The 13,031-nt window shown below is 45.0% G+C and overlaps 1 protein-coding gene across 5 annotated transcripts in view; it reads right to left on the reverse strand.

The window, feature by feature from the left end:
• Tln2 (talin 2) overlaps positions 1–13,031 on the reverse strand; it is a 420,162-nt gene that overhangs the window by 67,820 nt on the left and 339,311 nt on the right. For all 5 annotated transcript variants that reach the window (XM_027411263.2, XM_027411262.2, XM_027411259.2 and 2 more), the window contains 5 exons: positions 9,262–9,402; positions 8,553–8,734; positions 6,437–6,569; positions 3,956–4,057; positions 336–506 (listed from right to left, as the gene is read on the reverse strand). In XM_027411263.2, the coding sequence (XP_027267064.1) occupies positions 336–506; positions 3,956–4,057; positions 6,437–6,569; positions 8,553–8,734; positions 9,262–9,402 (729 nt within the window). The remainder of the gene's footprint in view (positions 1–335; positions 507–3,955; positions 4,058–6,436; positions 6,570–8,552; positions 8,735–9,261; positions 9,403–13,031) is intronic.

A 13,031-nucleotide genomic window follows, 5' to 3' on the forward strand; every position in this document is an offset into this window, starting at 1 on the left:
CCATCCTGTAAGAACAGAAATGACCTTCACCGAAAGCAAATGGCGTTCCATCATGCAAGTTTGGCGTCCATACCTATCGGGTACCCAGTAAGTGTACTATCTTCATACCTACAATGAACATACCGTGAGCTCTCCTGCCCCACGAATGCTTTCCTATATAACCTACCAAGGAAAGAGAACTTGTGAATAACCCTTAACTATACCTGTTTGGAAAGTCACTGGGTTCTTCCTCCTGGAGACTAGAAAATCAACTTGGAGGTATGCATTATTTTGAGGAAGGGGACAACACAGGGGGACTTGGAATCCCAAGCCAGCCCTGAGGCCTTGAACCATACCTTGGGGTTTCCTCCACCTTCTTTGGCTGCATATAGCATCTGCAGGGCAGACTCTGCGAGTGTCTTGGTCTGGTCCAGCACTGTCATCTGCTGTTGATGGTCCAGCATCTTCGAGGCGACACCGACTGCAGCTAAGATCAAGGGCTCAAAGTAGCTTGCCAGCTGTGTAACCTTTCAAGAAAGAAAAATCCCAGATGTATCATGTAAGTTCAGGTCTCCTTTTAGAGGGGCCCCCTTGGTGAGAAAGGGGTTTGGAGCAGGATAAGATGACTCATAGAAAAAGGCATATTTGGCTACAGCTTGCTTTCAAAAATACCTGCTATTTAAGACTCTATTGCTTGGGTTTTCTTCCCTCGAGGAATTCTCCATGTCCTCTCCATATATGGTAAGAAACCCATTCTGGGATTTAGAGGTAGATACCAGACTTATACCCAATTTTATAAGTTGTCAGTTTTGTAAGTAAAAATTGTGAAGAATAAAAGACATCTTAATAGATTCAAAGGAGAAGGAAAATAGAAGAGGGAGAGGGTTGTGAGGTGGGGTGAGATGAAGAGACTCTGTAAGGCTTGTCAGTAGACAGTCCAACTGGCATAGTCACCAAGCACTGTACCAAACCTCAGGAATGGAATAAAAGCAAAATGATTTCACCACTGTCTAACCGCTTTGTTTGGCTCAACCTGGGAAAATAAAAAAGCTTGTCAAAGGGCTGGGAATGTTGCTTAGTGCTAAATTACTTTTCTAATGTATGAGGGGTCCTGGGTATGATCACCAATGCAAAAACCAAACCAAGCCAAACCAAACCAAACTCTATAACCAAAAGTACAAAAGCAAAACAGACTAAGTAAGATGGGCGGTGGTGGCACACGCCTTTAATCCCAGTACTCAGGAGGTAGAGGCAGTAGGATTTCTCTGAGTTGGAGGCCAGCCTGGTCTACAGAGCAAGTTCCAGGACAGGCTCAAAAGCCACAGTGAAACCCTGTCTTGAACAAACAAACAAAGCAGCCACCCATTGCCCTAGGATAGACTTCCTTCCAATGGACCATGTAATATACATGCAATACGTTTTATGTGTATATGTGCTGGACATTTGGAGTGCCCCAGAGCCAAATGTCACAAATATCTATCAGGCACATCCCCTATGCCTTTAGCTCTTGTTAAATGTTTTCCCATCCAGTTCCTCAGTCAATCTTGCCCCAGTTTTAAGAGGCCGATCCAGATAAAGAGAAACTGAGGCACAAGAGTGGGCTGCACACTGAAGTTAAGCAGCTGGGTGGAGATGATGGGAGCAGGGCTTACTTCACAGCCTGGCTCTAAGCTCCTCCCCTCTTCACACTGCAGCCTCTCATGCTTTAGTTTGTATTCTAGTTGTGTTGCACTCAGACTTGAGTTCATCGCTTGTTGTGTGACATATTTGAAATCTGAGGGTGGAAGATTAACATCTTTCTATTTAGCATCTAGAGGATCATATTTTCATATTTGGTTCCATCTATTCCTACTGTAATAAAACAAACCAGCACCAAAGGCTAGTCTAATTCCTCATTTTGGTGCAGTTATAACTAATTGATAAGATTCCCATTGAATCTTATGTAAATCTTTAGCCAGTGGCTCCATTAAAGGCTTTTCACCACCACATGGAGGAAAGGTAAGTGTTGTGGGGATATAGGCAGAGAGAGACCACTTCGCACAAGCAGGCACTGGGTCAAAAACAAAGCAAAGGTTGGGGGGGTTATGAGGACAAGCCCAGGTGTGAGTAGCTGTGTCCAAAAAGAGAACAATAATAGTCATCGCTACTAACAGTGGACTCCTGGCCAGCAATAAGAGTACTTACAGAGACATGTGAGCAGCGCTGCTGCTGACACACTGCCTTTATGTGCATTCGTGTGTGTCTACACACATATATTCGGGTGCATGTGGAGGCCACATACTGATATCTGGTATTTTCCTTAATTGCTTTCCACTTTACTTTATTTGCATGTGAGGTGTGTGTGCATGTATATGATTGGGTCTGTATGACCATATCTACATGTGGCAGGCTGTAAGACATCTAGTGTCTTCCCTGATCAGTTCCTGCCTTATTCCCTTGAGATAGTGTTTCTTGTTGAATCTGCAGATCAATCATTTTGGCTAGGCAAGCTCCCAGGATCCACCTGTTTCTGCCCAACAACTCTGGGGTTATAGCCATATATAGCAGTGTTCAGTTTTTTACATGGGTGCTGGGGATTTGAACTCAGGTCTTCATACTTGCACAGTGAGCACTCTTACTCACTGAGCCATCTATCCCTCGATCTTAATTTCTGAGATAGAATCTATCACTGAACTTGGAACTTGCAGATTTGGCTAGAATGTCTGGCCTGTGAGCCCCAGAGATTCTTCTGCCTCTGCCTCTGCCTCTTCTGTGCTGGGGTTACAGGTATGTACCACTGCCTCTAGCTATGTGGGTGCTGGGGATCCGAACTCTGATTCTCATGCTGGCACAGCAAAAACTTCATCTGAGACACCTCCCCAACCTCTCTGTGTGCATCTTAAAGGAGCCACTTGAAGACTAGGTAGAAGCCTGCAAGCAGAACACAGGGGGATCTGTCTCCCTGCTGTCTGCTCTATCCAGATGTGGAGAACCTCCACACCTGGAGATCCCAGACTGAGCAAGCACAGGCAGCCCTGTACCAGCACAGGACTTATCCTTTCCCATGGATGATGCTGGGTTCATCACCAAAGGCTACTGGGTACTGTGGTGATTTGAATGAGAAATGTCCCTCATAGGTTCCTATGTTTGAACACTTGATCCCTGGTTGGTGGCACTCTTTGGTAAGGTTTTACCAATTTTAGAAGATGGGAGTCTTGCTAGAGGAAGTATGCCAGTGGGGCTGGCTTTGGGGTTTCATTGCCTGGCCCCACTTTCTGTTCTCTTTGTCTGTTTCTTGTGTGCCAATGAAATATGATCTCTCTGCTCCTGGATTGCCAGGCTGGCCTCATACTCCTGTTGTCATAATGCCTTCCTTGTCATGACAGACTCTGCCTATTTGGAACTTTAAGCCAAAATAAACTTTATTCACCCAGGTTGCTTTTTTTTTTTTTTTTTAAATAGCATCAGAAGCTAATACAGGGAGTGATGGGTCCCTGAGAAGTCAAAACTTACAGCTTAAATGTTGAATGCATTAGAATCCTGCTGGTTCTCTAGGTTCCTTTGATTCAGAATTAACTTTAACAATGCAGAAGTAACAAGTCAAGAGTTGTTATGTGGTGGGGGAAGTGAAATGTTAACTAAACTAGTGTCCAGCTTCCTCAGGGAGGTGAGCAGGACCAGGCCATGAAGAATGATGTTCCTAGCCTGAGGTCTTTTGGATTTCGACCGTCCCTGCTGTTATCCTCTTGAGAATTTGACACAGATTTCTTCACATACTGTCCTTCAGTTTGTTCATCTGTAAAGTGGGGTTGGTGACAACCCCAGACTTGTGGGCACTGTGAGGGAGACTGAATTTAAAGAACAGGAAGCCACAGAGCACAGCCTTTTGAGAATAATGATACCCTGCCTCCCTCCTTACACACACACACACACACACACACACACACACACACACACACAATCTCTCTCTTAGCAGGATTCCCTGCTTTCACATTACCTTATGTCCCAGCTGGGCAGCTTCTCCTCGAGCTGCTGTGGCAATGGGATCAATAAGATGGCCAATTTCCTGGACCACCGAGGTCAGCTGTTCCTGCAGGGCCTGGCAGAAAATTGTCAGTCATTTGACAACAGTTCCCTATGGCGCTGTGTCATTCTGAAAAGCCCCCTATGAAGGACAAGGGGGCCCGAATGAAATCAGAATATCTGGATTCTCCCTGGTCTTCCATTCCCTGACTTGCCTTGCTCCCCAGAATGAGATCCCTACCCTTCCTCAGATGAGCAATGAGGCAATTGTGAGAGATGTGTTTCTCACTGGCTTCAGTCCCACAAGCCCTGACAAATGATGCTGGGGTGTCTTCATGGTAGGTTATATAGCATGATTAGTGAGAATGTCCAATAGCTGTACTTTCCAAGAAGGAGAGACAACTTGGTCCAAATGGAGACAGCTCGTTAGGGACTGAGGGAACATCCAGGTCTTGCTGTTCTCAGAACTTAAAGAGGAGGGGAAGGATGATGTGAAAACATGCTCAGTTCTCTGAAGGCTTCCCTGAGTGTGCACCAAGAAGACACCAGGTGGGCTACATCAGAACTTAGTCAGACTCTGCTCACTGTCCTTGGTGACTTGTAGGCAAATATTGGAAATGACATTCTTGGGGTATTTCTTGTCAGGTCTGAGATGGTTTAACCTCTCTGCTCCAACGAAATGAATTCAGGCTGTTAAGAGACAGGGCAGGAAAGCCAGACTATGCTGGGAGGCAGTAAGGTGGGGGATGAGGAATTCAAAGCTGGAGATTAACTGGAAGAGGAAAGATCCACCTCCTTCTCAAAATCATCTTAGGAACTGTACTGGATTGGATCAGGGTTAATAGATAAACACATTGGGCATCTTAGAGATGAACCACCCACATGTCATCTAATAAAGTGACAATATCCTTCCTGCATTTGTTACTCTGCCACAGAACTATGATGGGAAAGAAAGAAATTTAACTGGCAAGCTTGAAAACAAACCAACAAAAAGGAGCTAGAGAGATGGGGTGGGCAAGTGTCCCTGGAGTTCAAAGGCCTTAGTTAGATAATTATTTATTACCCTTACACAATTAACGTGATTATGGGCAAGAATGCCAGAGAATCCCTTTGGTGTTTCATGATAGGTGGTTTGTTAAATTCAATATTGTATAATGAAGGCCCTTGGATGTCAAGGGGGCACATTTTCTTCTTATTGGTAGAGCTAAGGCAGAGGATGTAGTTCAGAAGGGATGGAGAGAGGGAGGCATTTCTGGGGTAGTGGTCATGGGTTTTTTTTTGGGGGGGGGATGTCTAAGTATCCCTGGCTGCCCTCAAACTCACTGAGATCAAACTTCCTCTGCCCTCTGAGTGCTGGGATTAAAGATGTGTGCCACCAGACCTGGTTTCATCTTGGCTTCTTGACCTGGGGGCTACTTAAAGGATGTGTTCTGCTGACAAGTCATCAACACACACTTAATTCAAGTTCACTGTATGTATGCTCAGTTTTCAGAATAGGCTTAAAATAGTAATTCTAGCTTTTCACATGCTTAGTCCTGCTCCTCATTTCCTCTAAGTGTGTGTGTGTGTGTGTGTGTGTGTGTGTGTGTGTGTGTGTGTGTAGCAAAATGAGCAATGCTTAGCTCTAGGTCCATTGCTCAGAGAACAGGGACAGAGGTCATTATGCCTAAATGTATGGTAGTAAGGTAACCATACCATTCATGCAAACTAAATGCCATCTGAATGTTGGGTGCTGGGCTCTTAGTAGAGAAATAAGTATGGATTGTGAACTTTGCATGGGCAACAATCAACTCAAGAGAGACCACCAGCAACAGTACTGTGAGGCTGGGTTGATGCTCAGGGGTAACAAGGATGCTCTGCGGGCATGAGAGCCTGAGTGTTACAACCCAGGTGCAGGGAGTCGGGGACAGGGTGGAGACAGATGGATCCTGAGGACTTACTGGCCAACCAGCCTAGCTAAGGGTGAGCTCCAGGTTCTGGAGAGGCCCTCATTATAAGTGCTGAGCCCCTTCCGCACAACACACACATATGAGATAAAGAATAACTTAGGGCACAACTCTTTACCTCTGGATGGATCAATTGCAGTACAGTTTAATGCCAAACTTGCCCCCCAAAAAGTGCAAAGACAAAATGTGTTCAGAGAGAAGTGTTCAAGCTTTGCATGCCCAAGCCTGCTCCATTAATGTGTGCAACTGAGCACAGTAGTCCATGTTTGGACACAGAATTCCCCAACACTGTCATTTTCCTGCAAACTTCAGCCTCATCTGAACATCCTTCTTTATGGTGTGCTCTTTCCAGCACCCTCTTTCTCTTCTGAGCACTTGTCCTACTCCCTCCCCGGACTTCCTGGTTGGTTCCACAGGGGCGGGCTGTCCATCACCACACTCCAGAATTAGAGACATTTCCTCCCATTTCCTCTGGAGTTTCCAAGGTAGATGACGGAGTGCCAGCCTACCTCCACAGAGATGTCATCCCTCGTGGCCAGGCTCTGGCTGACTGCTGCCAGGGAGGCCTGCTCAATGTCCCTGATGCACCGGTTGATGCCATCGATGGAGTAGTCACATTCCCTCTGCCCAGGGGCTTTGTCCCTAAAAGGGACAGAACAAATCAAACAAAAGTTCACAAGGCATAATTAAACATCATGTCACATCATGTTCTTGGACTGGTGGGCCAGGACCCTCTGTCCCCAGCTACATGATCACCTTCACTAAACAGTGCATTTCTGAGACTTGCTCCGCAAATCCTGGTGTGGAGCCCATGCATTTCTTTTTTTTTTTTTCTTCCTTTCTCCCTTTCTTCCTTTCTTTCTTCCTCTATTCTTTCTTTCTTTTTTTTTTTGTCTGAGACAGGGTATTGCTTTGGAGGTTGTTCTGGAACTCTCTCTGTAGACCAGGCTGACCTGAAACTCACAGAGAGCCGCCTGTCTCTGCCTCCTGAGTGCTGGGAATAAAGGCGTGCACCACCAACGCCCGGCACCCATGCATTTCTTAATTAACACTTGTACCTGACATAGTTCTGTTTCTAGCAGGAAGAATAGAATCTTCCCCTTCCTCTCAGGCTATTAATAGGTAATTGTAAAGGAAACAATTTGCACTTGGGTGCTTCCTCCACTTTAAACATTAAGGTTAAAAAAAAAAAAGTGTGTGTGTGTGTGTGTGTGTGTGTGTGTGTGTGTGTGTGTGTGTGTTTGTGTGCGTGTGCAAGTGTGTGTTGTATGTGTCCATTTGTGTATAAGTGCTTGCAAGCAGCAGCACATGGAGACTGTAAGAGGAAGTCAAGTGTTCTACTTTATCACTCTCTGTGTTAATCCCTTAAGACAGGATCTCTCTCTGAACCTGGGGCCAGTGTGGCAGCCAGCAAGCTCTAGGACTACAAGCAAACATCCATGAGCCTGGCTTTTTATATGGAGCTAGGTATTCAAATTCAGGCCCTCACGGAGCCATCTCTCCAGCCACTGGAAATAAAAGTGTAGCACCATCTATAGTGCAAACACGCTAAGTGCTCTACTGGTCATAAACTCATGGGCTGCAGTAAGAGCTAAAGTATTAAAAGATTTTTCTTTGCAATACATTAAGAAAGGGCTTAATTATGGCATTGAGCTTCAGAGGCAATTAAGAAGCAAAATACTGTAACAAAGGAACAAACACACTCCATGATGTAGGTTATTAATTAATTTTGGTTAACTTGAGAAATGTCGTTTTCTCAGCCTTTGTGTATAACTAAGAAGGTCAGGATTAATCCAGGACAACCCAGAGTTAGTGTGGGCTGTAGAATATTCCTTTTGTCTTATTATAAGACTAAAAGAAGTTGAGCAGCAGAGCTCTCCAAGCCCCTAAGAGATGATAATTCAATGTGATGGTTAGAAGGGCTGTAACTAAAGCCTTTGGGTGACTATGAGAACATCCCTTAAGTTCTCTCGCCCAAAACTTCACAGTAGTTAAAATGGAAACAATGATAATATCTACTTTAAAATGTGATGATCAGAAAAGGTAATGTATGTAAGATATTTGGAATAATATCTGGTTTATAATACATGCTTAGATTTGCTGTTATTGTGGCCAGTACTATAATGGATTGAAAGGAAATGATAAAGAGATGATTGTAATTTTCTTAGTTTGCTTTTCTGTTACTGTGATAAACCTCCTGGGGAGGAAAGAAAACTTATTTTATCTTACAGGTCACAGTCCATCATTTAGGGAAGCCAGTGGCTCAATACAGGCACTTAGAGGCATGAACTGAAGCAGAGACCATGGAATAATGCTGCTTGCTCAGCTACCTTTCCTATATAGCACAGACCCATCTACCCAGGAATGGCACAAGTGCAGTGGGCTAGGCTCTCTTACATCCATCATCAATAAAAAAAAAAAAATGCCCTATAGAAATACCTGCAGGCTGATATGATGGAGACAATTCCTCAACTGAAGTTCCCTCTTCCTAGGTGACTCTAGTTTGTGTCAACTCATTAACCAAGATTAGCCATTACAATAATGATCAACATTACTTGATGGGCATAATTCCCTCCTACTCTATTCAGATACAGGCTGGGAGCTCTCTCTAGATGAGAAACTGACCTGATAGATGTGATGAGACTCTTAATGGAGTCGGACACGGTGTGGGAATGTCCAGCCAACACAGACCAGGTGGGCGGATCTTTGGGATTGATGGCCAGAGAGCGTGCGGTGCGGATGAGGTACGATGAGCTCTCCAGCATGGTCTTGGCTGAGACCAATATTGGTTCCTGTGCCTGGGAACCCTAAGACCAACCAATGGAGAAGTCAAAGGTGAGTATGCAGAGACCAGTAAGTTGGGCCCTAGAAAGTCTTAGACTTTAAGTCAGTACTTCTACCCTGCCGAGGGAAGCTAGCTAACAGAAAGAGTCTAGATTGGGGTGACGTGGGTCCAGGCTTGTTTCTTAAATAATATATATTTCTTTTCTTAAATAAAATTTTTGAGTATGACACACTTTATGAAAAAATCGGCCTGATTCCCAGACACAGAGATAATTCTCAATGTCAAGTTATTATTTCTTAAAGATAGACAGTCACTGAGCTTAGCAACTGTGCATGAAGCACCAGCCATAGTAATGCAGTATAGCAATGTACTGTGTACTTAACAGACCACTTAATGCTGCAAAAATAACAGTTACTATAGTATTACTTAACAATAGTCCACAGGGTGCTGACACAAAGTCATTTGGAACTTTACCTATCCATGCTCATTCTACTTCATGCAGAATATGGCTAATGACTCTAAAGTTAAGATTGCCACAGTCACCCGTACCTCAGAGCTGATCTGAGCAGGAATGCTGACAAACTCAGGGTTTGATGCAAATGCTGTCAGGTTCTCCACAGCTTCGATCAGGGGTGTGGTAGCAATACGACACTTATTGCGGTTGTCTTCAGAGAAATCCCCATCCAGGGCCTAATGGGAAAGAAATAGAGATTCCATCTCACTGAGAAACATGTGTCATTCCTAAGCCACAGCAGTCACCTCCCAGCAAGGGAGGACAGTTCAATGGGAATGCTACTCCTCAACAGGTAAGAAGCAATTGAAGCAATTGACCCCTGCTGCCAACAAGAGAGGCCCAGGTAGCCATCCTAAGAAATGATCTAGGTGCAGCTCACAGGACAGCATTCTTGCTGTCAACCAGCTCACTCTTCACTCCCTCCAGCCATGCTATCACACCCGGCTGCCAACCCACTTTCTCTCCCACTTCTGAGATGGGATCCTCTTGCAATTCTCTCCACTAAGTCCAATCCCTCATAAATGACAAAGCTCTTTTACACGGTGTGACACTTCTGAACGGTCTGCCTTTCTTTTCTCCCTTCCTTTTTTGTTTCTGGGAATGAAAACCAGAGTCTACTCCTGAGCTAAATCTCCAGTCCCTCACACTTCCAACTTTCCTAAGTTCCACATCTAAGGCTATCCCTGAAAGACCAACTTCTTGAAATGAAGACAAGAGAATCCAATGCAAAGAAATAGACTAGACCTACCCAACCAAATGGGTAATTCCTAACACACACACACACACACACACACACACACACACACACACACACACACAGGTTTATCTAAAGAGATCATACACAAAAGGATACTTATTACACAATTCCATTCATGAAAGTACAAAACCAGGAAAAACTAACTGGGGAGTTAGATGTTAGGTGACACATAGTCAGGGCAGAGATGACTTCCGGGTGCTGGTTAGGTTCTATTTCTCAGTCTAGCTATTGTTACTCAGTATGTTTAGCTTGAGACAATTCATTGTGCTCTCGACATGATGTGTTTCTCCTCTATTCATTTCATGCCTCCTCTTTATTTAATTAGCAGCAGACAACACAAGAGGGCCGAGTGATTAGTCACATTGTGGATTCATGGGTAGCTTGGTGAGGATCCAGGATGTGGCCTGGAATACATGCCAAGCTGTTTTACAAAAGGTTAACACTTGAGGTCAAGGTTCTCTGAGCCCTGGCTCCACCTCTTCAAGAACAAAAACGGCCCATGAAGCAGCAACACTGCCCTGTCTTCTAGCAGAAGGCTGCATGGAGAAGACAGCTATGCCTGCAGAAGAATGCAAATTTCCTTGTTAAATGACCAATTAAACTTTTAATTTAATCCTTATGAGCAATATATAAAAGCCTACTTAGACAATTAGTGAACAAACAAACCAGAGGCACTGGCATTATCTGAGCAGCTGGCTCTGAGGTGGGAGTGAGCTGGTACTCAGTAAGGCAAGAGGAGGCAGGTACTGTAGATCTGAAGGCTACTTCTGAATAACAGTGGCAATCCAGCCAGGCCTTGGCAGCTTGGGATAATAATTACATAGTCACAATGCTAATATTTTCAGAGGCATTCCCATGAGCCTGCTCACTTACCATCCTCAGTAATTATGGTGCCTGGCTTGCCTGGCTTCCCCCACCCAACAGACCCTGACCCTACTCTAACCTCTTGGATTCAGCCATTCTTCTAGGCCCACTGGAGACCTTAACAAATGCCTGTTACTTCTTGCTTACATGCATGCCCCCACCTCTAATTGGTCTCCTGTACTCACTAAATGTTAAATCCACATTTCTGGCTCTGGCCATATAGACAAGGGTTGCCTCAGAGTGCTGACCACACTGTGCTATTTACATTATAGCCTCCTTGAGGTTGGGTGCTGCCAAGCCTCAGAGCAAGCTGGGATTATTGGGGGGGCACATAGTGGATGCCACCCAGCAGGTGCCTGATATAAATGGTCCCAGGACAAGAAGATGAGTGAAGCAGGAGAATGGTCACAGTGAACTTTGGAGTCCAAGGAGCCTGGGTACCAGTTCCATAAGTCACATTGCCTGGGTGGTTTCCTTTCTTCCTCTCACCTTTCCAAACTCAGACTGCCTCCTTTCCTATCTCCTTCTCTGTCTGCAAGGATGGAGAACATCTGGCCAGGTCATCAACCCTCATTTAAACTTACACAAACCAAAAAGATGACTCCTCGAGATAAATCTGAAGAAACCGTTGTCAGTGGTACAGCCTCAAAACATGGACAAATGGGATGCCAAGAGGATTTTTTTCCTTTGGCTCAGCACAGATTCTGAAAACCACATCTCATGGAGCCCATTGCTATTCATAAGGACAGGGCACTAAATAACATGGGCTATGGAAGAAACCTACATCACCCACCTGCTTTGGCTTTCAAATGGGAAAAGCTGCTGAGTGGTGGTGGTGGTGGTGGTGGTGGTGCACACCTTTAATCCCAGCACTTGGGAGGCAGAGACAGGGGGATCTCTGTGAGTTTAAGGCCACCCTTGTCTACAGAGTGAGTTCCAGGACAGCTAAAGCTACACAGAGAAACCCTGTCTCAACACAAGCACACACACACACACACACACACACGCACGCACGCACGCACGCACGCACGCACGCACACGCTTGGTGGGCAGGAGAAGCTATTTCCTCAAAGGAGGCATTTGGCATTAGAAAGGATAATCTGTAAAGCTATATTTCATTTCTAAATTCTGCTTCTACTGGGTATGACTGAGCCAACCTAAGTAAAGTGGACACTCAAGTCAGCCCCACAGTGAAGTGCTGAGCAGCCACAAATGCTTCCCTGTGCCTATTCCATATCACAGAATCTCTCTTTTGCCATCAAAAAGGTAAAGTCACTTGGTTGCATACTCAAAACCATGCAGAAAAGAGCATGCCATACCTCTGAGCCCGCTACTCCTTATGTCTTCAGTCTAACCTCCCAGGCATGTGGGGAAAGCATTCATGGACTTATGGGGTTAGAAAGGGCCTTAAAGATCACTGAACACCCACCTGCTTTTCCCAATAAAATTACCACCTGGAAAAATGACAGGAATTACTCAGTCTCCTCTACCACTTGGTCATGTCTCCAACCATCACCTGAGACTCCAACTTTCTTCTTTCCAACAAAGGCAGCAAGGCCTAAGATGTCCTAGAGGGTCCCCCACCCCAATCTGAAGAATTCTATCAGTCCTTATGTAAGGATGACCAAGAAAATATACTTACAGCCAAATCAAATTCAATTAGAGAGAGCTGGATCGGGTGTCTGCAGCACTCACTGGAAGTGCCTAATTGCAAAAATCTGAGCACTCACTCTGCGGTAACAACAAGGCCAAACTTCAACTTCTCAGCAAAACAAAAGCTGGGGTTGCATAATTTCCACTTGGCACTCAAACCTGAGTGGCTGCACATTTAAAATAACATTCCATTCCACACATCTGATTCAAGGCTAGGTAATGAGCATAATGGAGAGAGAAACTCAGCCACTGTCCTTGTAACTCCCCTGGCATTGAGAGCCCTCCCTTGCAGGAGACAGGCGGAAGTGGGTTCTTGCTGGTCTATGCTTGGGCAGTTTAAGGAATGCCATCAGTAGAGATCTAAGGTTCCAGTGGCATGTCGTTTGCTCCCTTGTTCATGGCTGGAAGGGTGTGGCAGCTGGGCTTATGTCTGGGCACAGCCTGGTGCAAATCAAACACACACTAAGGGGCCTAAGAGCAAAAAAAAATGCAGCTGTGACACTGTTATCTGGACTATTCAGGAAATTAAGG

The sequence above is a fragment of the Cricetulus griseus genome, chromosome 4, assembly GCF_003668045.3.
Source record: "Cricetulus griseus strain 17A/GY chromosome 4, alternate assembly CriGri-PICRH-1.0, whole genome shotgun sequence".
NCBI lineage: Eukaryota > Metazoa > Chordata > Mammalia > Rodentia > Cricetidae > Cricetulus > Cricetulus griseus.